We start from the raw sequence: 23035 nt of genomic DNA on the forward strand, positions 1-23035 counted from the left end.
CCCATACCAGCTAGCACATCATTTCATTAATTTGATTAATAATATCTCTAAGGCTTTCTGATAAAAGTGTCTGGGTTTGAATGTTGTGTTTGTAATAAAAATCTTCCTGCTGGATTACATAGAATTAACAGAAAAAAATAAAGATATAAATATGAATGTAAAATATATGTTTTTAAAAATTGCTTTTAAAACATATTTTTGTTGTTGGGATAACCTTAACAACCTGCTCTCTGCCTTTGCCACACATTTCAGAACACAAATTGTTTTAGTAGTAGTGAAGGATAAAGCGCTACCCTCAGATTTAAGCATTTTGAGCTCAACATAAGTCTCCATAAGCTGTCAGATGATAAAGAAAACATATAAAAGCTATTTTCTGGCATTCCTAGTTTGATTTAAGCCACAACTTACTGATGAATATTACGTTTGGATACACAGTTTTTGTTTCGTTTTGTCTAAATAGATCTAATGTGCTGGTAAAACCATGAATAATTCGGCATAACAGCAAAATGTGAGCAAACTATCCAACACGTGACGTGGCTGAGGGGGAGGGGCTACGTGCGTCTCGAGCTTATTTGTACAGGCAGTCACTTCCGTGGAGGCTGCCATTACTGTGGTGAATGAAGAAAGCGTAGAGAATAACGAGAGGCAGAGAGGGAGGGGCAGAGGAGCGGCACGCCTCAAGAAAGAAGAAAAGGTCTCTGCCTCTGGAGGAAGTGGTTGTAACGGGGTCTTCAGCGGGAGGAAGCAGGTTTGGAGTCAGGCAGATTAGCAGCTCTCCCATGGCTCAGTCGGCTGCTAACGGTGTGGAGCAAGACTTGGCCACCAAGAGGCTGCATTCAAGGTAAGAACCCTTGGTGGACATACATTTATATTAGGGGGTTGATAATCTATTTTGCGATAAACCACATGGATGTAAAGCGGTTTTAGGGACACAAACACAGGGGAGAATAGAAGAAACTGCCAGCTCAGGGCTTTGCTTAAGGAGGAGCTAGTCTGGGGGAACCTCGTCCTGCCAGCTTTCGACTCGTTTAAAAAGACCCATCCAGAGCAGCAGCAGCAGCAGCTGCAGCAGCTGCAGCCAGAGCTGAGCTCCAAGCCTTCCCTCCTGGCTCGGATCATTGAGCCGCTGTGGCTGGAATGTACAGACTGAGAGGAGCCTTGGAAGATGTGGACGTCGGAGGAATGTTGCAGAGACAGACAGTCCACAGGTTGGACTTCATCTAGATGAGGCTTTGGGTTAGCTGGACTATGTAAAAAAAAAAAAAATAAATAAAAAATAAAGAAAAAAAAGCCAATATACTTAAATGGCTTTGGATTTTTTTTTGTCTTGTTTTGCATATTTCTCTGTCCTTTGACGTCATTAGTTTTTGCATATAAGCACGTTTTGTCTAGAAGTTTCTTTAGTCCTCCAGTCCTTGGTGTTTGTAAGTTACTTACCTATCTGTCAACCATTAGGCTAATCATATCGCCTCTAATTATCAGTATAGTCTCACAGACGAACTCCCAGACATAGGGTTTAATAATCATGCCTCTGTGTAATAAAACAAGCCCTGATAAATGGTGAATGGCTGTTAAGATTTAAGGGAAAAACGAGGTCCAACATGTTGACTTTCATTGTTTGCCAACAATAATCCTCCTGGTATCGTCTTATTTAAGTCTCAACCTTGTTTTGGGATGCTACAGACAATACGTGCACACTCACTGTGGAAAGGTCATGTGTCAACCTCCTTATGCTGGTAAAATTAGAGGGGAAAACAGCATTGCTGTGATTAGCACGCTTAAATATAATTTGTGTGTCATTTTGTCAGGGGGACACACCAACCTTGCAGGTTTTTATGAATGTCACATCTCAAGTCAACACTCAATTAACATTCCAGGCAGCCTAATCTGTGGAGCAGACAGTGAACAGTGCAATGCCACAATGTGATTTTGGTTTTGCAAAACGATCTGTGTAATTAAAATGCGCAGCCTGTACACAATCCTTTTGAAAGCATAAAAAAAATAAGATTGACTTTCAATTCAGTGGTATCAAAAACTTTATGGGCTCAAAGATCAACTGCAATTTTAATTTCCCTTCGCTGAATATGTTAAAAACATAAAAAAATAAAAATAAATAAATAAATACCCAACATGTATAACTCATGGTATCAAAGCATCAACTTTAAAGAGTGCAATATACAGTAGCAATAGCAACAGACTGTAAGATTTCATGCTATTAACAATACCTCATTAAATATTTCAAACACTTACTACATCCAAACCTATTTTAGTTTACATGTATTGTTATTGTTTACTCTCATGAAATATAACTACTTTTAAGAGGCATTGGTCAATATGAAATTGTCACAGTTAAAATAATATATTACCATGCATAGGCAAACATCAAACAAAGATGTATGTGCAACATGATCTAACTGTGTGTATTTTAAACAAAAAAGGCAGCTATTGTGCTTCATACCACACAATGAGGCACAAAATATAGTAACATGTCAACTATTGGCACTGTTTGCATTTATTTTTTCTGTTTTGATACAAAAGCAAAAACGCACAGTGAACACTTGTTAAATTTTGTCTTTTTCAAGTGCCTTTTGTGCAGAGTTTTACTATTTTAGATCCTGTCCTTAAAGAGCAGCTCTACTAGAGTGATATTAACTAGTTTCTCAATCAGATTATCTTTATGGATATTCAGCCTTCACTTGGTAGGTTACTAGTAGCTTGCCAGATTTAGTGTTGATACACTGTTACTTTAAGAATGGTGTGTTATGTTACTTTACCTGTATCACACCATCTTTGTTTTTCATTAATAGCAATGTTTGTTGGTCTTGTCACCAAGAAAAAATAGGAATGCTGGCAGTGTCCAGCAACAGGTTGGGGAAGGAGAGAACAGGAGGTTTAATCCAAATAAGTAAAAATAAATAAATAAATAAGTTTTGAAACCCTAACTTTTTAAACTTTGATCGAGGCAGTTGGTCCAAGATTAGCTGGGTTGCGTTACTTATAGCACTTAGCCTTAATCTGAGCACATGCATTTATAATTTTGATTGGCTTTCCAGCTTGCAAGAGGAAGAGTCTTAAATTGTATTTGCTTTAATTGCTGTACGTATTCTAGCTTTAAACTACTCGATTTACTGGTGACCACTTTAAATCATACTCAGATTTCTCAATATATTTTGCATCTTGTGGGATTTTTCTGTTTGTAGCTGCAGTCTGCTTATTAACTCTAACAGCGTTTAAACTTCGGCGTTACCTTGTAAGTGGTTGGTGTCAAAATTTCCACAGAGTTCCCCCTAAAGGGAACAGAAATAGTACATGTGGTCCTTAGACCAGAGCTTGAGATCCTTGGTTACATTCAAAACATTTTAAGCTATGCAAAACACTTTAAACTCCTTAAACATTCAGTATTGGCTACTTTTCTAGTAAACATTGTAAGCTGAAGCAAGCAGCCAATAAAAGTCTCATCATAAAAAAATCAATGATACAATCATGTCATGTTTTATGGTCAGAAATGCACTCAGAGAAACAAACAGCTGAGGGAAAAACAGCTTGGCATTCTTGCTTCCTACTAAACGTATCAACATTTAATCACCGTGTTTTAAACCACATCCTCTCTCAAATTTTATACTTTATCTGCTTTTTAGATTGCGGAACAACTCCTGAGAGAACTGATTTTCTTCTAGTTTTTACATCATTTCCTTTCAGGAATGTGAAGGACATATTTTGATCCTAGTCCAAATAATTCAGCCACTGAAAACATGGCTGAGACGAAACCCAGTGACATGGTGGCGAAGTGCACCTTTACAGGAGATTTGAAGAAAAGAAGAAAGAGGCTCTGTTTTGAGAGAAAAATACTGCGTGAGGAAAAACATTCCTGGAGTTTTTCTTTAGTTCCCCTGACAACTGGCCGTGGTAGACTGTAATTATGGCTGTATTACTCCTCTGAACACAGGGTTTCATAGACATGCCAAGAGTTATGTGGAGCTTTTTAAGATGAAATAATAGAAAAAGATAAAAAAAAAAATACAATTGTTAATCATAAGAACATTCGGTGTAAATAGACCGTTTATTAAGTGCAAATGACAATTTGAGTATTCTCTAAAACATAGGTCTACTACTGTCTTTATAGAGATATCTTGAACTATATTTTCTCAGAAGGATCTTCTAATACTTTGTTACAACTGACAGATGCTACAGTGGTGTTACAAACGTTATTCAAATTGATTTGCCAAATCGCAAACCCTCCATTACGGCTGACATACACCAGCGTGTACAGGATTAATAATGCAAATAATTAAGTGCGCAGCCAAAAAAAAAAAAAAGATCTCAATTGTAGGGTTGAAATTGCTTCATATTGTATTGCATTTGTATCCTTTTTACAAATTTGCTGTTTAGAAACATATTGAAAAGTAAAATGATTTCTGCCTGGTATGGTAATAAAACATGAACATTTTAATGATTGAGGCATTTTTATAAAAAAAATACAATAATTAAGAACCAAAGTGTCCTCTTAAACTTACTATGAGAGACACTATTTTTAGTTTGGTGATAAACTGACTATGTAGCCTTTACAAGGGGATTTGCTTTTTGACTGGGCAACATTCACAGACTTGCCTCTAACCAGCTTCTTTCACAAGCAATTTTGTTCTGTCTTTTGGAAGGTTTACAGACATATTGTGTGACACAAAAGCTCACTTTTAAGTGTTCATTAGAGGAGAAAAAGGGGAGAGTTTTCTGCTTATCTGATGTAACTCAAACTACAAAGACTGAAAGCCAATAAAGTCCTGCCATAGAGAACAAAGAAATTGGTCAATGTTTTGTTGTCTTAACTTCTTTCTTTTTTATGTGCTCATAAATCTGTGTATGTGTTTCACAGTGATTTTGGTCTTTCTGTTGCTTTTGTTTTGTCTTTGATGTTATTTTTTCCATCATGAGGTCAGTTAGTGTTTTTATTTTTTTATTTAGATATTTTATTATTTAGTTGTGTTTGAGATGAATTATTTCTCTTCCATTTTTGTCTTTTTCTGAAAGAGAACCTCTTTTATTAACTGACAACAGCCATGTTCTCTTACCTGTAACCTACCTTTGTTCATTTCTACATTCTTTCCATTCACTGCAGGAGGGATAGTGCTTGGCATCACATCACAATCTATTCAGGCTAGATTTTCTTAGCCTTTTCACTTTCTTAGCTCTGGATTTCTTAAAGTTATGCAAGATTTTTTTTTTTTTTGAAGAGTTTAACCACTATAGAATATTTGAGTTCTTGCTTCATTTGGAAAAAAAAAGCCACCATCAGAAAAGTTTAAACTTCTTTGCCAACTAACTTGATTTTTGTTTCTTGCATAGAAGAGACTAGACTGGGTTTTTAAAAAAAAATGTGTTCTTTTGTAACATTATGTTCTTTCATTGGCCTTGTGGCTTTCCTCCCTTAAGCTACGGCTGCTAATTCCTGCTGCATCTTCTATTTTGTTCTTGTAGCCTTGATGCAATCAAGGCTTTTGTGAGCATACTTAATTTTTTTTGTGAAGTGTTGCCATCTGTTTTTCTTACTGGAATTTTAATTTCAGAGCCTCAGAGTATCCATGTAAGAGTTCCGCCAGTTTTCCAACTAGTAAAAATATTTGTTTTACTATTTTTGGTGTTCTTAGAATTGGACTTTGCACATTTTTGAGGACTGTTCCCCGCCGTGGCAATCTGATCTGCATAATTTCCACACTAAAGACTTTTTTATTGCCGTCAACTTATTTAATAATTTCTAAGCACATTATTTTTTTAACCTTGTCTTTGTAATAAAAGTGACGTTCCAATGTTACCTGTGAAGCCTGAATCTGGTGCGACATTGTTTTAATCTAGTACACCCTGATATTCAGTTTGATTCAGTTTGATTAAATAATGCTGTTGCATTTTATTACTGAATGTTTCTAATTAAGAAAAAAAACACAATGGCATCAAAACACATACATGTGGTCAGCCAGTCTCATTTTGTACATTGCACATATTAGGACAAAGGGCGTTGAATGCACAGAGAGCTTTTTTATTTATTTATTTTTTTACCTTTGAGGAATATCCCATTGAGATTTACAATCACTCTCACAAGGATTCCCTGGCCGAGACTCACAGCAGTACATGGTTTCAATCATGTAAAACACTAGCATCCAATATCACATGCCTTAAATTAATTAATTGAGACTAGCTTCTTCCGTTTCAGATCAGTTTGCAGTTGATTCAAAAGAATTGAGCAGTAAACTGAAATTACTACTTCTCAAAAAATCTCTGATACTGATAATGTTTTGTGCAACTGAAGTTGATGTATTATGTAATAGCCTTGTAAACTGGAAATCGCTGGAGAATATATCGAACCTGAACATGCAACACGTTAGTTAAAGCTGTGAGATTGGTGATAAGTCCTGGAGCTCCATGGTGAACAGAGCGGAGTGACTAATGCTTTGTAACAGGTGTCCAAACATGCCCAAAGATTGCATGTTCGTATAAAACATGTAGCAGCAACTAGTTGCTTTTTAGCCCTAAAATGGAGGAAAGACTTGATAATAGATGGACATTCAAGTGCGACACACAGTGAAGGACTCGGTACTATAACCTCAGAGGTACACCATTAGTATGAGAAAGGTAGACTATTGAGCTTTTGATTGAATTATAGAGTCCTGCACTGTGGTGTGTATTAGTTGAGAAGTTAAATGGATAATTTACCACTTATTAGGGCTGCTGTAGTAATGTTATGCTAATGCTGCTTTTTCTTAGAATCTTATAGTGAGTTGGTTAAAATGTTGATTAAGCAAAATCAGTTGTTCGCTCCCTCTGCCTGCAGCAAAAGTTATAACAATTTGAAGTTTTCTCAAGGTAAGCCAGTCGGATTTCCATTATTTATCCCATATTTTATTTCGCTTTTTGTGTAATTCTGACAGTTTCGCTGTAAGCCTTGCAATGTTATGGTAGTTTTATTCTGAGTTTCTTCTGACCTGATGTGTAGAACAGTAGGTTTTGTCATAATGTTGTCTCCGATTAAACTTTTTCTACATTAACCCTGATGACATCCTTACATTTGTGTTTATTTTGCCACAGTGTATTCATTCAATTGGTCCTTAGGCCTTAATAGTCCGTCTTTGCTGTTGACCTAATTATCTTTGTGCTCGGGTCAGCAGATGGGTGGATTACTGTGGGCCACTCACTTCACTGAACTCTAGTAAGAAGGTGCAGGTCACTGGATTAGTCGTGTTCCTCTCATTCCTTTTCTCTCTTTCTGAGCGGAACAGCGGGCAAGTTTAAAAGTAATGCTGTAGTGTAACTGAGCGCATCTCTGCTGTAACCTGGAACATTTTCTGTGTTAAGATGAAGAGGAAAAGGGGAGGACTCATATTGGTTATGCATAGTAACGGCAGAAAGAACACCAGGAGATTCTTTCAATAGACAAAATGAATCCTTTTTGAAGACTTCTGAAGAGTGTTTCATATTATTTTTTGCAATCCATATCTTGGTGCTAATTTTTTTGTCGAATTTGAAACAATTCTCTTTTGACTGTTTTGGCTTAAAAATGGAGCTACTGAGTCTTTTTTTAGAACAGGCATCAAGATTTCTAAAGTGGATGTTATTGTTGATTGTTCTTGGATTGTGGGCATGACTTTCAGTTTGAATGTCTGCGCATTGCTGGACATTTTCCAGCTTTCTGGATTTTGGTGGAGCAATTTGAGGCTCTGTGGGATTTGTATGGAAGGACAGCTGGTGCTTTTGTTTTTCTTCTTTCAGTTTTGGAAAATTAACTTTGTGTAAAAAAAACAAACAAAAAAACCCTGATGTTTTACATTTTTTAGTTGGAAATTTTCTTAAACATTACTCTCATCACAATGGAGCCGTGTCCTCTGACTGGAGCAGAGAGAGCCGTGTGCAGACTTGTCCACCATGGACCCCGACCACAGTCTATGCTAAAGCCTTTGCACTTGGAGCTCCAGGTGTATGTGGATAAGATGCGAACAAAGCAAAAACACAGGTGCTGTTTATGTGGATGGGGTCATTTTAGCACTTTGATGTAAGATTTCGAATCACATCTAGCACTGTGATTTATTATTTGGACAAGTAGAGAAATTTAATCGGATAATGATGTTTATGCAAATTAATATTAATGCAAAACTGAGTCATAAATTTAGTGTAGGAACCATGGACTGAATATTCAGACATCCTTCAAACATCCTTGTTCTCTTCTTTAGAATAAGGCTTTTTGGAAAACGGATCAAATTCAAGGACATCCACCGCCTAACTCTGTATTCAACGCTATATCCATTTAGGGATACAGCGAAACTGAAAAGTTTCCTATAAATTCTGGATTAGATGTTGTCTGATACGAGATTCTCAAGCTGTGAACTCGAGTTGTAAACATACCATCATAAAGTTGCAATCACTTTTATGTAAAACTGAAAAGCAGCAAATATTCTGTCAAATAAAAAAAAGGCATTACCCTTCCTTTTATTTACATTTATATAAAATCATCTGTCTCTCTTACAAGTGAGGGAATAGTGTAAAAGCCTCTTTTCAGACATTGTTCAGCAACTCTGTGCTTCATACAGCCTGAAAATAATCTTCAGTACTTTTTCTGGAATCCTATTAAAATAACTTAAAAACAAAACATACCTTTTTTTGGGAGTAAAGTCTAACATTACTTTGCTGTAGGAACCATGAAAGAATATCAACTTGTTAATTTGACTTGCCGATAGGCCAAGTAGGGCTCAAAAATAATGGAGAACATGAAATGGCTTTTGGATGTTAAGTATGCTGCTGGTGCTCCACCGGTCTACTTCTTTTCTCATCTTTACAATATTTGCATGTACTGAATATTAGCATTAGAATCTGAATGAGATGTCAGAATCAAAGCATGGAAAAGTTCCTACACGTGGCCAAACTGACAGTCATAATCAAAAAACATGGAACTTGAAGTGTAAAAGCCAAACAAGTAATAGTTCTCTCAGTAGCATTTTACAATTGCGATTTTGCACACATTGATATTGCAAGGAAAGTTGACCTTTTAAGGTCTTTTAAGCTCTAATGTGTTGCTCAAAGTAGAAAACAAGGATGCTTTCAATTCCATTTGCTGTGTCTCTGAAGGAGGGTTGTGTTGCTCCAGAAGGCAAACTGATGCAAACACTGATGAGTGAAAAGTGCAGCATCTTCTCATGGGGGTTCAGCTTAGACAGTTGCTAAGGCAACAGTCCACAGAAATGACTACAGAACCTGTTGTCATAGTGATACTACCAGCTTAAGATGTTGCACCTCCACTTCAGTAGCATCTGTGTTACTGTAAATGGTCATGGGCTGCATAGTGTAGACCAGGTACATTTGAGCTGATATCTGACTTGTTTCTGTCTTTCAGAATGGAGGCCTCTTGTTTGGAGTTGGCCTTGGAAGGTGAGCGGCTGTGCAAGGCGGGAGACTTTAAAGGAGGAACAGCGTTCTTTGAAGCAGCCGTGCAAGTCGGCACAGAAGACCTGAAGACCCTCAGTGCCATCTACAGCCAGCTTGGCAATGCCTACTTCTACCTCAAGGAGTATGGAAAAGCCCTGGAATACCACAGACATGACCTAACCCTGGCCAGGTGAACAGTCAGTTACTTACATTTACAGTTGCTTTAGCTGAACGCAAATATGCTTTTGGTATATTACTAACATAATGAACACATTTTAAAGTATGCAACACAGTGTAGTTTTTTTATAAAAAGTGTAAACATTTGTACTTCAGTAATTATAATTGTAAGTCACATATACATTTATAGATGCTATATGTGCAGACATCTACATTCGATACAAAGAAGGAGAGTGAAAGGTGGCGAAAGGGTCAGCCGATCAGTTTCATCGTTGAGATTGTTGTGCTAATTACTGGCCTATAGATGTTTACGCTCTCAGGGTTACTGCATATGAAACATGAATTCAGTATTTTTAAGATATAAATAAATATAGAAAAGGAAAATAACATTAAGGAAAATCATGCTCATTTCCAGACTTTACCTTGTGTCCTTTCTTTGTCCCTGCATTCTTCCTTATTTTTTCTTCCCTTTGCATCTTTATTTCTTCACATTTCTTCCTTCTCTTCCTTCATTGCATCCTCCCCTCCCTCCTGTCCTTGCTTTTTGCTTTCTTCACCTTCCTTCCTTCCTTTCGCTGTGTTATTATTTAATTTATTTTTCCTAGAAACAGACCAAGAAGTGAGAGAATCCATAGTACATTGCATACAGAATTTCTCCAGCCTGAGGTGAACTCGGGTCACTCTTTTTACAGATTTTTATTGCACAGTTGGACACGAGCAGAGAATAAGAAAATCTAAGTTATTGACTTTGAGTCAGACCATGAGGAATATTTTATAGTAAAAGTTGACTACAAGCAGGATATTTAGCTCGTTAGTAATCTGGTCTCCTACAGTGAGTGCAGCTGGTACTTCAGCAGGGAAGTGATTAAACACCCCTGGGAGATTTACCTTGTTACATTACAGTCTCACTGGGGAGTACTGGGACTTGGTCCCTGAATTAAGCAGATAAACTGCATACATACCATACAACATGTCTAATGAACTGCATTTTAATACCTTAATACTAATTATTCGACTTGCTGATTAACATCCGAAAGTTTTTTTTTGTTCCAGATTGCGAATGTAGAAATGTGTTTTTAATTTTCTCAGAACGATAGGTGACAGAATTGGAGAAGGAAAAGCTAGCGGTAACCTTGGTAACACTTTAAAAGTGTTGGGGCGTTTCGACGAGGCTGTTGTCTGCTGCCAAAGACACCTGGATATTTCTCAAGAGCAGAGCGACAAGGTAAAGTGTTGCAACCGTATACTGATTAACAGAGATGCATAAACACAATTAACCCGTCTTGCACTATAATGAAAATGACTTAAACAAGCACAGTATTCAGGATCATATGCTTCATGATCCAACTTGTCTCTTTTTACTGTAATGCTGCAGGTTGGAGAAGCGAGAGCGCTGTACAACATTGGAAACGTGTTTCATGCAAAGGGCAAACAGCAGCTGTGGGGCTGCACCCAGGAGCCAGGCGAGCTGCCCTCTGATGTCAGAGAGACACTGCAGAAGGCTACAGGCTTTTACGAGTATGTATTAATTGTATAACGTATCCAATTATAGTTTTGCATTATTGCATATATTTGTTTTTTGTTATTGAGCTTAAAAGGTAGTAGGTAGTACCGTTTGTTTGAAAAACAACTGAGGACTAAGAGTTGTACACACGTCTTGCCTCATGTTGGATACACTTTGGGCTTTTTTTAAATTATGTTTTCGATATAAAGCAGAAAAGGCAAAAGCTTTCAGAATTAAAACATGTTAAGCTATCTAATATAATTATGAGTAATTGTTTAAAAAATAAAAAAAATACATGAACTGTTACAAAATTTTATTAAAAATAATATTTTCTGTTTACTATATATAGTTTACATGTAATAAATTAGTGGCTGGAGAAACAAAGTGGCCTTCAGTGTAAATGTTCTAAAATGATGATGTAAATTATCATCTTATGCAAAAGTCCAAGTAGTTCTAGCTACATACTGAATGTTCATAAATACTCCACAGTGTCACTCCCCCCTAAAGAAAATCTCTTACCTGTTTAGATAAGTATAGATTGTGAAGGATATCCATGAATTTATGATCTCATGGATATCATAAATGAACCCACAACATCAATTGAGGAGCTGCAAGGTGTAATGAGAACCAACCAATAGACAGAAGTTGAAGCTGTCCGACAGAATCCATCCTCATTTGCATAACGAGGCAGAGATGCATGATGTAAAAATAGACATGAACATGTAAAACAAAGAAAGAAAAAAAAATGCAAGGAAATAAAATGGGAAAAAAAAACAGGTAAAAAGTTAAAGGGAGAAATTAAAGGGATAACTTAGAGGCTTTAATGCCTCTATAAGTAAAAGGGAAAAACCACTAAAATTATTCTTTATCCAGAGCATTTTATTTTCTTAGTCTTATAGCTTAAAGGCCAATATACATTTTTAAATTTGAGCAAAACAAAAAATCTTGGGAAAAAAATGTTTTCCCATTACTGTACTGTTTTTTAGTCGATAGAAATAATGTTTATAACCCTAAATAATCTAGACTTATGTTATGTTTTTTTCATGCAAGATTGTGAGGAGAAAAAAGCTTGTTTTTCCTCTACAGTTTTTGTAAATATTTGGTTTCAACTGTGTAGATTAACATTCTAGTACATGTGAAAACAAACGGTATAAAAATTTAAAGGACACTTAAGATATTACCTGATAAATGTCTTTTCAATCATTTTACTAATGGTTACTCTTGTTACTGCAGGATGAACTTGTGCTTGGTGAAAGAACTTGGCGATCGAGCAGCTCAGGGGAGAGCGTATGGAAACCTTGGAAATACCCACTACCTGCTGGGGAACTTTGTTGAAGCTATTAAGTTTCACCGTCAGGTGAGAGGTCAACTCAGAGGACCCCACCATGAGTTGTCTGCCACATACGTTGAAACAGTAGCAGGTTTAGTTACGCTCTGGGATTTCAGTTTCTTCCATGGGAAGGAGGAGATTAATATCTAAAAATGTGTTTTAGTCTTTTGTTGATATTATATCTTTTTATGTTCCAGGAATGTATTTGGTCCTTCTATGAAACAGATGGTATCAGATTTTACTGCGAGACAAACAATGCAGTATGAGTTTTGTCTCTGCTGAGAGACGTTTCTCATAGGACTTTGTCTTGTTTAAATGTCAGGTTGACTACAATTTTACTTGCAAAATACTTTGGCTCAGCAGTTCATCTAGGAGGAGGAGAGGACTGACATTTGTGTAATTTCTTTTAAAGTTATCATTTACATATGTGCTTTTCTTGAAGCAAAATGCAAGGGTAAGACTAAACTGAATGCATTTTGTCCTGCGTAGCAAAATCTGCCTTAGCATGCAGAAAGTGTTCTGCTTACTGAAACAAGAAGAAAATTGGTTTTGTGATGATTCATTGAAAAGTGTAGCTCAGTAACTCGTCTTGTTTTCATGTCACTCATCATTTGAAACCTTTTCTTTTCTTTTGTGAGAAGCCCGCCTTTCCTATTACAAATCTATCAGGATGCAACAGAGCAGAACATGGTGCCTGTAAAAGGAAATAAAGGGGTGATTTGATCCACTAGTGCTGCAGAAACCCCTTTTTTAGGTAAAAGAAAGAGGCCCAGCATAGCTTAACAGTTGAGCTACTTTTACTTGTGTATGCTCTATGAAAAAAAATGTGATCAAATAAAGCCAATAACGTATGGCTAAAGCCAATAACAATATTAAAACTAAATGTTTTAATATTGGTAAGATGAAATGCAAAGTGTTGAAAAATGGTTTTTGAGCTTGTTGTTCTGTCATTTACAGCGGCTATCCATCGCCAAGGAGTTTGGGGACAAAGCAGCTGAACGTCGAGCTTACAGCAATCTTGGCAATGCCCTGATATTCCTGGGACAGTTCAACACAGCCACTGAATATTACAGGTGAAGAAAGACTGCAGTCTGACATCTAGTGGAGGGACATCAAAGTGAATCTGGGTTAATCCCGATGCATGTCCCAACCCATTAAAAGCTAAAGGATTTCTATCTATCCACCTCTTCAGTCGTGTTTTTTTTCCTTACCTATTCTCTTGTTTCCCATCTTAGAAAAACTTTGCAGCTGTCCCGGCAGCTGAGGGACCAAGTGATGGAGGCTCAAGCTTGCTACAGTTTGGGAAACACTTACACACTACTGCAACAATATGAGAGGGCTATAGACTACCACCTGAAACATCTGTGCATAGCCCAGGAGCTCAATGACAGGTAGAGTACAAGATGTACCTGGTGTCATGAATGGATTTATTGGGATTCTCCATATAACTAAAGGATCAACAACAGCAGGATCTCATATTATCACATTAATAAACAGTAAACATAATACCAACAACCAAAGATCCACACAAAGGAAGTCAGTGTGTCATGTTTGTTTGTTTCTTTTTGTTTTTTGTTAAGTGGTGTTTTTATGGGACCTGGCTACTAAAAGCAAATCGACTCACAGTTTGCAGTGTTGAAAATGCAAACAAGACAAAAGTACTTTTTCAGACATGTCTGTCTGGATCTCATTGGGTCTGCTGCTGGTTCAATTTCATTCCTCGCCACATGTGGTTGTGAAAAAAAAAATGTCCTGTTTAGACCCATCACTTTGATTTTCTTTTTTTTTTTATTTAATAGACTGGACAGCAACAATTAGAATGGTCTTGAGGCATTTCCAACTTTTATGTAATTTAGTGCAAAGTGGCAAGATCAAGTAATGGACTAAACAGGCATGGCAGATGTTGGACATTTTTTTATTTTTTATTTTTTGCTGAAGTAATATTCAGTGTTTGTCAAATGTCCAATACCACAAAAACAGGTCATGATTATTAACAAAAATGCTTAACTTGACTATGATTGAGTAGTTTGTGTTGGTTTTGTTTTTCATAGAGTTGGCGAGGGTCGTGCCTGCTGGAGCCTAGGAAATGCATACGTGTCTTTGGGAAACCACAAACAAGCCCTCCACTATGCCCGAAAACACCTGGACATCTCTAAAGAAGTAGGACATTTTAAAAATCTCAGCAATCCAATGCAGTCCGGTGTGAAGCCATTTTCTCTAACCCCATCTGTTTACCTCTGTCTTATTGCCTCTTTGTTATCCTCAGATTGGAGACAGAAACGGGGAGCTAACAGCCAGGATGAATGTGGAGCAGCTGATGGAGGCTTTGGGAGTCGATGAAAGTGATCTTTCTCCCTCCAGTTCGGAGTTTGAGATGCAAGGTAACACCCAGGAAGTAGACTGCTTTTTAAGAAATATGGACGTCTATTGGTTTTTCAAGTAATTTTCACAGATTTAAGGCAAGTGTATGTTTTAGTGGCCGAGTCTTTAAGTTGAGCTAAACATTTTTATTATAACATGTATTTTTGTAATGAGGTTCAGTCCTTTTAAGTGCTCTAATCAGAATTTTTTATCTTGACCTCTGTATCCCAACCTGCTGGCACAAATTTCTATTTCACAAGCATAATATAAGTCATTTTGAGAAGAGCACTGTAAATGTTTCTTTTTCTAGCCTGTTATTGCTTTTAGCAGTAATTATTTATGATAAGAGCATTGCTTGTTTCATGCCCTGTGCGTTAAAGCGGTCCCTAAAACATAATCTTCAGCATCTTTTTTGATGTTTAGCAAGGCTGATTTTACTAAAACAGTAATTTCCATATGATTTACCTTAAGAATGTAGAGCCATATTTCAGCTGATATTTCTAATAGGCTACCAACATTTCCAAAAGTATTGTGTTCCATGACAGAGGTTAAAGGTAAAAAAAAAAACAATAAAACACTTTTCGTCTGCATTACATTCAACCTTCCTCTTACTGGCCAAAAGTTCTGCCTAAGTAGCCCAAATAAACTGAAGCAATCTCTCAATATGTCATAAAAAATACTGTTGTATATTAAATTGTTTATTTTAAACACCTTACAAAACAAAACCTGCTGAGTCTTTTTTCTACAATAACAAGTTCTTCCCTCAAAAGTGTTGTACTTGTGTATTGTGTGTTCAGTAATTGTAGAAATGTAGGATTTTTGAGTTTCTGACTGTTGAGCAGTAAGGGATGAAACTGAAAATCATTTAATTCTAGTAAACAATTTGTTTTTGGTGCATCTTTGCTTTTCTAATTTTGAAGCGTGGATCAAGCGATTTGCTCAAGTAGGAAATTTAATGGCATGATCCTTTTAGTTAGAGAAGCCAATGTGTCTTGAAAATGTATTAAAAAAATAAGTTTATTCTGTGGCTAAGCAAACTTTTGTGATCATTGTAAATTCTTTTGGCAAACCAAATAAAATTAGGAGAAGATGACATTTAAAACTGTTCTAAAACATGTTTCACTCAATATTTTATGTCATCCCCTTTTAGTTTTTCAGTTAACCTCAATGTACACAAATTGGTTACATGAAGTTTAAAACCAACTTAAAGCAGTGTCTGTGTTATGTCTGAACTGAGGCTAAAGATAACTTTCCATATCAAATCAAATGATTCAGCAGTTCGCAAATTTGGGCATTTGAGCATCCTAAAAAAAAAGAAGCTGAGAAATGTCTTCAGTCCTCCTGGTCTGTATAGTGTCTGCATTCATGAACCCACCTCAGGGTAGAAACTGACACCCACTTCAGACATTTCTAGCTTTGGAATCGTAGCTTGGCAAACAGATGCTTTATTTAGTTTGTCTGCCTGGTTGTTTGCCCTCATACCCACATTGGTCATCATGAGACCACCGCTGAAACTACCGTCTAGTGGGGTGAAAAAAGATAAACAGATGGCAGCTTTCAGCCCAAGTTGGTTCATTTAAGACAGTGCGAGTCTCTAATGTTGCTAAATATCACATCTGAACATGTAACATTTATTTACATAACTTTTTTTTTTTTTTTTTTGCAGGAGCAAGACCCAAAATCACCAAGAGAAACAGCATGGACAGTGTAGAACTATGGAAGTATTCCTCAGACAAGGTGGTGTGTCTAACCTCACATGTTTTGCTGCTGAAATATGTTTTGTTTTTTACTGTTGTTTTTTTTTTTATACTCTTGCTCATCTATCCGTCTCTGATGTGCTGCGTTGCTACAGAACGGTGACAACCAAAACTTGGAAAATATGCAGAGAAGATCCAGGAATCAGCTGTCGCAACCTGGTAAAAGAAAAGGCTACCCGGACAGTCAGTCGTCTGATGAAAGGCCCTGGTTGGACTCCCCTGTTGACACCGATGATATCACTGTTCAAGTTACACCTCCAGTGTCCGTAAGTAGTCACACCTTTACTGTTTTATCATGTTATTATGATTAAAAAACACATTTGCTATGCTAGCTACAGCTTCATTTGTAAAGCTCTGACCTGCTGATGTCGATTTCATCTGGTTCCAGTCTTTCTTTAAGAACTCTCAATAACAAATGTACTTTTTTACTACCATTTCCATGAAGTGAATATGAATATAATTACAGATTTACACTGAAGTAAGACAATAATTTCTCTGAAACAGTTCAGTTTTTTAAAGCTGTTGAATCTTTCGGTCTCTGCTTTGCTGAAAATCTTCAATTACACTAAAATAATCCAGGTTATATTGAAGAAAATTAAATCCATCTGAAATGAGTTGCTGCAAATTTTAATCACTCCTTTACAAGTCTAATTATAGTTTCCTTTTTTTTTCTTTTCAGCTGCATTTAAAAATGCTAAAATGTCACTTATACATATACATGTTTTGTTTTCAAAGAAAATATCAGCTGTGTCCAACTCGATATGAAAGTTATTAATTTACTCTTGTGTTTTGAATTTATAAATTTTCTGTTCATAAATTTATTGTAGCTTTTTGGAAGCTTTCCGTAATGATCATTAATCACGTATCCACCTTATTTCTGTAACTTCTGATGCTTTGCTTCTGGGCTAGAATTCTTAGATTTAATTGAATGCTCTGTTGCAGAGCAAATGCAGACAGAAAATGTGGGAACATCAATTATAGTTTTAAAGTGATAATATAATCATAGCTATATTTTCATCTTTAAAAGATTGGGTGGATGACCTGATAAAAATGGACTCTCATTACACTTACTACCACTTTAAATTAATCTTAGAGTGTGTAGTGGAAAAAGAGAAGGGTGTCAAATTAAATTTCATATTTTTCTGGTGTTTTCTAAGCTTTTTTTTTTCTGAGCACTTTAATTATTTATTGGACAATTTTTAAAAAACTGTTTTCTGCCATAGGCTGAGTATGCGGTCAGAGGTGTAAACACCAGAATGTTGTATACTGTTTCACTGTGAATGAATGTTTAACACAGACTTCCTAAAGCCACGGGCTAAACTTCATCTCATTGTAGGTGCAGCACTAAAGACACCTAAACAGCTCACGTGGTTCTATCAGTCTCCATAAGTTCGTTATCATTAAAAGAACTTTAATGCATATCAGATAACAGAAGAGCTTCTTTGTATTTCCACTGTCTTATTTATGAACAATCCACTGATGCAAAAAATATAGAAAATAGCCAAGTCTTATTCTGGTGATAACACCCACACACTGAATATTGTTGTCAGTCTGACCTGATATCGTTTTGGTCTGGGGTGTTCACAGATAGAAAGATCGGATCTGTAGTTTCCAACCAACTGATCACAAATTAGGGCCTCTGAGGTGTAAAATCAGACAATTTTTGTGCATTTCGAGCTTGAGCTCAAATTTAGCATTTTTATATTTTAAGCTTAATTTGACATTCATTTTACATTTTTTTAAGCTTTGGTACTTTAAAATCACAAAAAGACACTTGCTTCATTGGTGTTCTTGCTAATAATAGGGGAAAAAAGTATTTTAAATTCACAAATCTAGTAGATTTTATGTGGTGTTAAATGTGTACCAATTGGGGTTTAGTTCCTTGGCGCCCTCTGTAATATGTCAGACTATTATTGCAGTCACTGAGGGCTCATATTAGCAAAGACTAGATTCAGATTTCTTCTGGAGTTGCACCAAAAAGACCTTAGAGACACTGACTGAGTTTAATTTCTTTCAAGGAAATATTAAAGCAGTAAACCTTTTTGAATGTTAATTTCTATAAAGTGTTCATTATGAAATTATGAAATGAACGTGCTGGCAACATTGTAACAATATCTTCTAGTTTAAGAGCAATTAGCAGTTTGCTGTGAATCAGAATGTTTAATGAATGTGCTCCGTCACAGCTGCTGGAGCCTCACACCCCTGCTGCATCTAATCATCTGCCAATGTGATGATATTAATTGTTGTAATCATTTGGCTGACAGGACTGAAAAACATGGAAATTACTTGTGTGCTTCATAATTGTTCATCTTAATTGAGTATAAAATGCATTTAGATGTGAATCTTCTTCCTCTTGACAATGATGAATTATTAGGTTTTGACCATTTTTGGCAAGTTATGCATTGAGATGGGATGCGATTAAAATCCTCTCGAGATTTTTTCACACCTTTACACAATTATTATACGTGTAACACTACATGCTGTTTTTGATATTTACATTTTTTCTTTTAGAAATATATGAATTTTCTCCTAAAGGATTTTTATTTTCCAAAATGCTCTTAAAAAGGCATGCAATTACGAGACATTTTTCCAAAAACGACATACATTTTGTGTGATCTGCTTTAATTTCTTAGGACAGAAAACTTCCAAATGTCTAAGTTAAGTTTTTTGAAAAAAAAAAAAAAAAATTTGTATTTAATTTGTTCTGGACATGGACATTGGTAGGAGTTTGTCCTGTAATCAGGTTTGCCAGTTTGAATCCTTGCATTGTCTGTCTTTGCCTGCTGGTTGTAGTCAGAGGGCTGGAGGCACCGGTGCATTTTGTCTCTGATGGTGGCAAGCTACAGGACTGTAGCCACATCTGCCCTTTTGGAGTCTGAGGGAGTGTGAATGTGTGCATTGATGAGTGAACGACTGAATGTAGTGTGAAGCGCTTTGGGGGTCGTCTGGTCTTGATGAAGCACTATACAAGTACAGTTTGGATGTATATCTTATTTCTCAATATTTATCTGGCTTAGCAAACTGCTGACAATATTCTCACCTGAAGCATCTGAAGTGCTAAGCTAATGCTAGCATGCTACTTTTCTGTTTTCATGTGTCTTGTTGATAATTTTGGTGCCAGTATATCCCAGTTAATGTTTTATACAGACATTTTTTTTTTCACTGTTTCACAAATGTAATCCTTTGATTTGACTATGACATTTTCATACAGACAGCTGTCTGAGCAGAGCGTCCAAACGGATCATGTTGCATTGAAGCAGCCAATGCAGTATCTCTTTCACTCTCAGAACAACACGACCAGCTGTTTTTTATGAGCAAAAATATTTCCAAAAAGCAAAATATCTTTTCAAAACCCACCTAAAACTAATGGCTTGACTCACTCATCATTCAGCTCTGCGGAAGCGCGGTAATGACTCCTTCATTTGATTCAGGTTTGTTATAAAAGGGGTGTAAATAAAAAATTGAAGGATGGTAGCTCTCAAGGAGTGGAGTTGGTCACCAAGGCATAGTTTTTATTTGCTGTTGAAGTTACAGGTTCTATGTTAAGTTGCGTGAGGTTGGCATATTTGGAGCATCGTCACACAACCTGTCCTACGCCTGGACAGTGAGGGTTGACGTAGACAAGGCCTCTTTTCTAAACTATCATTCACATTCTCAAATTCTTTTGTAGCTTTCTTTCCCTACTTTTCTCTGTCCCCTTTTCTCTCTCTCTCTCTTGATCATCACATGTTCTTTTCTCTTGTTCTGCCATTGTGGCCTACTTGACTAATTGGACATCACAAAGTAGGAAGTGACTAGATCCACAGAGAATCCATTGGGCCAAGGACACAGGACACAAATTACTAGAAGTCACACCAGATTAGACTTTTTGAAAAGCAAAAAATGTCTGGATCCTTGTCAGTTTTGCGCATCTGATCCCTACTGGAATAGCCTGCTGCCAAGCATTGCTCACATAACTACTCCCCCTGCATACATCTTTCTACCCTCCATCTCCCCTCCTCCCGCTTTGTCCCCCACAGCTCTGCCTCTCAGCTGATAATGTGACCTTGATCGGAGAACTGGTACCCTCCCCACAGGGTCAAACGCTTAGCTTCCCATAATGAGTTGTTTTCCCACAGTGGGTGAACAGGACAAAAATGGCCTGCCAGAGATCTACATAGAGGGAGAAAGAGAGTGAGAGAGGGAGAGAGAAACTGAGAGACCGGAGAGGACAAGGTAGTATGCAGCTTAAAAGAGGCCTGGAATAGCGGACTAGCAGAGTCGAAGAAATCAGAGGCTAGTGGTTGTGTTTAGCAAAGGGAAGAATATCGTGTCTTAGGCGATGGCAGAGAAGAAAGAGGTGTGAGCCAGACATGTGAACAGAGTGATTCAGAAAGAGTGGAATGCGAGATAAAGGCTAGACAACAACCTGCTGCTGGTAAGATGTTTCACTTTACTTGGAGTTTTTATACATTGTAAAAAGGGTAGCAGGATATCTGTTTGCATTTTTGACACAGATGTGTGACTAACAGTAAGCTATGCCTTTGGAAATCACAAAATAGATGGAAAACGCAGGAAACACAAAGGCATAAGTTGGAAACTACACAGTCCTAGCAGCGTTGTAGACCATGTAATGACATGCTAATTTTGAAGTGAAGCGGCCAATCCTTGGGCAGTTTCTGTACTTTAATAAGCACTTGTGCCATGATTTGTGCTACAACTGCTGTTTTTGAGATTGGAATTACTACTTTAAAAAAAAATAAAAAAATTAACAAATTTTAGGGAAAAAAAAGAGTTTGAAATTAAGAGTAAAACTGACATCACAGCACTTATATGTTAAAAATAATAGAATATTGTAATATTAGATACTTTAGTGGGCTGCACAGTGGCGCAGTTGGTAGAGCTGTTGCCTTGCAGCAAGAAGGTTCTGGGTTCGATTCCCAGCCCCGTTCCTTCTGCATGGAGTTTGCATGCTCTCCCTGTGCATGCGTGGGTTCTCTCCATGTACTCCAGTTTCCTCCCACAGTCCAAAAACATGTCTGTTAGGTTAATTGGTCTGCCAAATTGTTCCTAGGTGTGAGTGTGTGTGTGCATGGTTGTGTGTCCCTGTGTTGCCCTGCAACAAACTGGCGACCTGTCCAGGGTGACCCCACCCCTCGCCCGGAACGCCAGCTGGAGATAGGCACCAGCAACCCTCCTGACCCCACCAAGGGACAAGGGTGTAAAGAAGATGGATGGATGGATAGATACTTTGGTTACATTTTTTCATCAGTTACTTACCCAAGCCCCACTTTCTCTGCACTGTTGAGTCATCCAGCAAGTACCTCATCCTTATTCTTACTAAATTTATCCATCTGGTTAATCCATCAGTATTTGCTGCCACCACCATAATGTTGGGAGGAACATGTCATTTATTGTAGTTGTCAGCATGTCATTTTAGATCATGCATCATATTATCAGTGTTGATCACCTAAGCCAGTGTTTTTCAACCTTTTTTGAGTCAAGGTACATTGTTTTAATTGAAAAAATCACGAGGCACACCACCAACCAAAAATGTAAACAAAGATACTCTGTAGCTGCCTATATTACATATATAGTCATTCTTATCAAAGTTTCTTGAATAGGAATCAAACACAAAAATTATTTTTATTATATTTTACATTTCTTATTTCAAATTGCACTTAACATGTCCACTTCAAAAATACACCTGAACAGTGAAACACTGTCGTGTGATGCATGACTGTAGTAACATTCATGCATCACTAATTCTCTTGTTTTAATGTAAAATGCTCTGTACCTACTGCCATCTAGTGGGGATAGAATTACATGATTACGCCACTAGTCACTGCTACGGCAAAGACACTCAAAGATGGCATTATTTGCAGATAATTAATTAGTTTTCAAAAAATATTTTAAGACCAATTACCGTATTTTCCGGACTATGAGCACACCATACTATAAACCGTACCTTCACATTTTTTGAAGCCCACCCACCCTCTGGAAACTTACATATATCAGCCGCACCGGGCTACAGGCTGCTGGTATCTCTGCCGCTCTCTGTTTCCCATAAGGACCCAGCATAGGGCAGCAGAGGGCTGCGTCCTAATAACTGCTGGATATATTAAGGACGCAGTTCTCTGTCTCCAAATCCGGTGTTGTTCACGCCGAGTTTACGTGCAGCGGCTTTATTTCCCTCCTGTACTGCCTGATCGATACTCCTCAACTTAGAAGCTGCATCATATGAGTTTGAAAACATTTCTCCGTCGTGCCTGCTGCTAGCATGTGCTTGTTCTAAATGAAAATTAGCGCGTTCTTCTTTGATTTCCAATTTTGACTTCCCATGATTCACTTCCTGCTAAAGAGCCCCCTGATGGCTGAAGAAAAATCTGCAGAAAAGCTGCACCGGGCTATAAGGCGCATGGCACATTTAAAGACAATTAAGAATTTTAAATTTGTAGTGACTTTCTTTGCAACTACATCTACTGTATGTCTCTTGATATTTTCTTTATTTTGATCCATGCATAT

General features: G+C 37.1%; 1 protein-coding gene across 2 annotated transcripts in view; it reads left to right on the forward strand.

Annotated features, from left to right (window-relative positions):
- Positions 1-567: 567 nt before the first annotated feature.
- The window catches only part of gpsm1b (G protein signaling modulator 1b), a 31836-nt gene continuing 9368 nt past the window's right edge, over positions 568-23035 (forward strand). The window contains exons 1-11 of one of the 2 annotated variants that reach the window (XM_008424393.3): positions 568-841; positions 9371-9592; positions 10669-10804; positions 10955-11097; positions 12317-12440; positions 13371-13486; positions 13649-13804; positions 14465-14573; positions 14680-14794; positions 16441-16511; positions 16627-16797. In XM_008424393.3, coding sequence (XP_008422615.1) covers positions 780-841; positions 9371-9592; positions 10669-10804; positions 10955-11097; positions 12317-12440; positions 13371-13486; positions 13649-13804; positions 14465-14573; positions 14680-14794; positions 16441-16511; positions 16627-16797 — 1425 coding nt within the window. In that variant the 5' untranslated portion in view covers positions 568-779. Of the gene's footprint in view, positions 842-7797; positions 7997-9370; positions 9593-10668; positions 10805-10954; positions 11098-12316; positions 12441-13370; positions 13487-13648; positions 13805-14464; positions 14574-14679; positions 14795-16440; positions 16512-16626; positions 16798-23035 lie in introns of those variants that run through there. The other variant, XM_008424392.3, reaches the window with a different exon arrangement.

This window comes from Poecilia reticulata, chromosome 12 (assembly GCF_904066995.2).
Source record: "Poecilia reticulata chromosome 12, P_reticulata-male-v2, whole genome shotgun sequence".
NCBI lineage: Eukaryota > Metazoa > Chordata > Actinopteri > Cyprinodontiformes > Poeciliidae > Poecilia > Poecilia reticulata.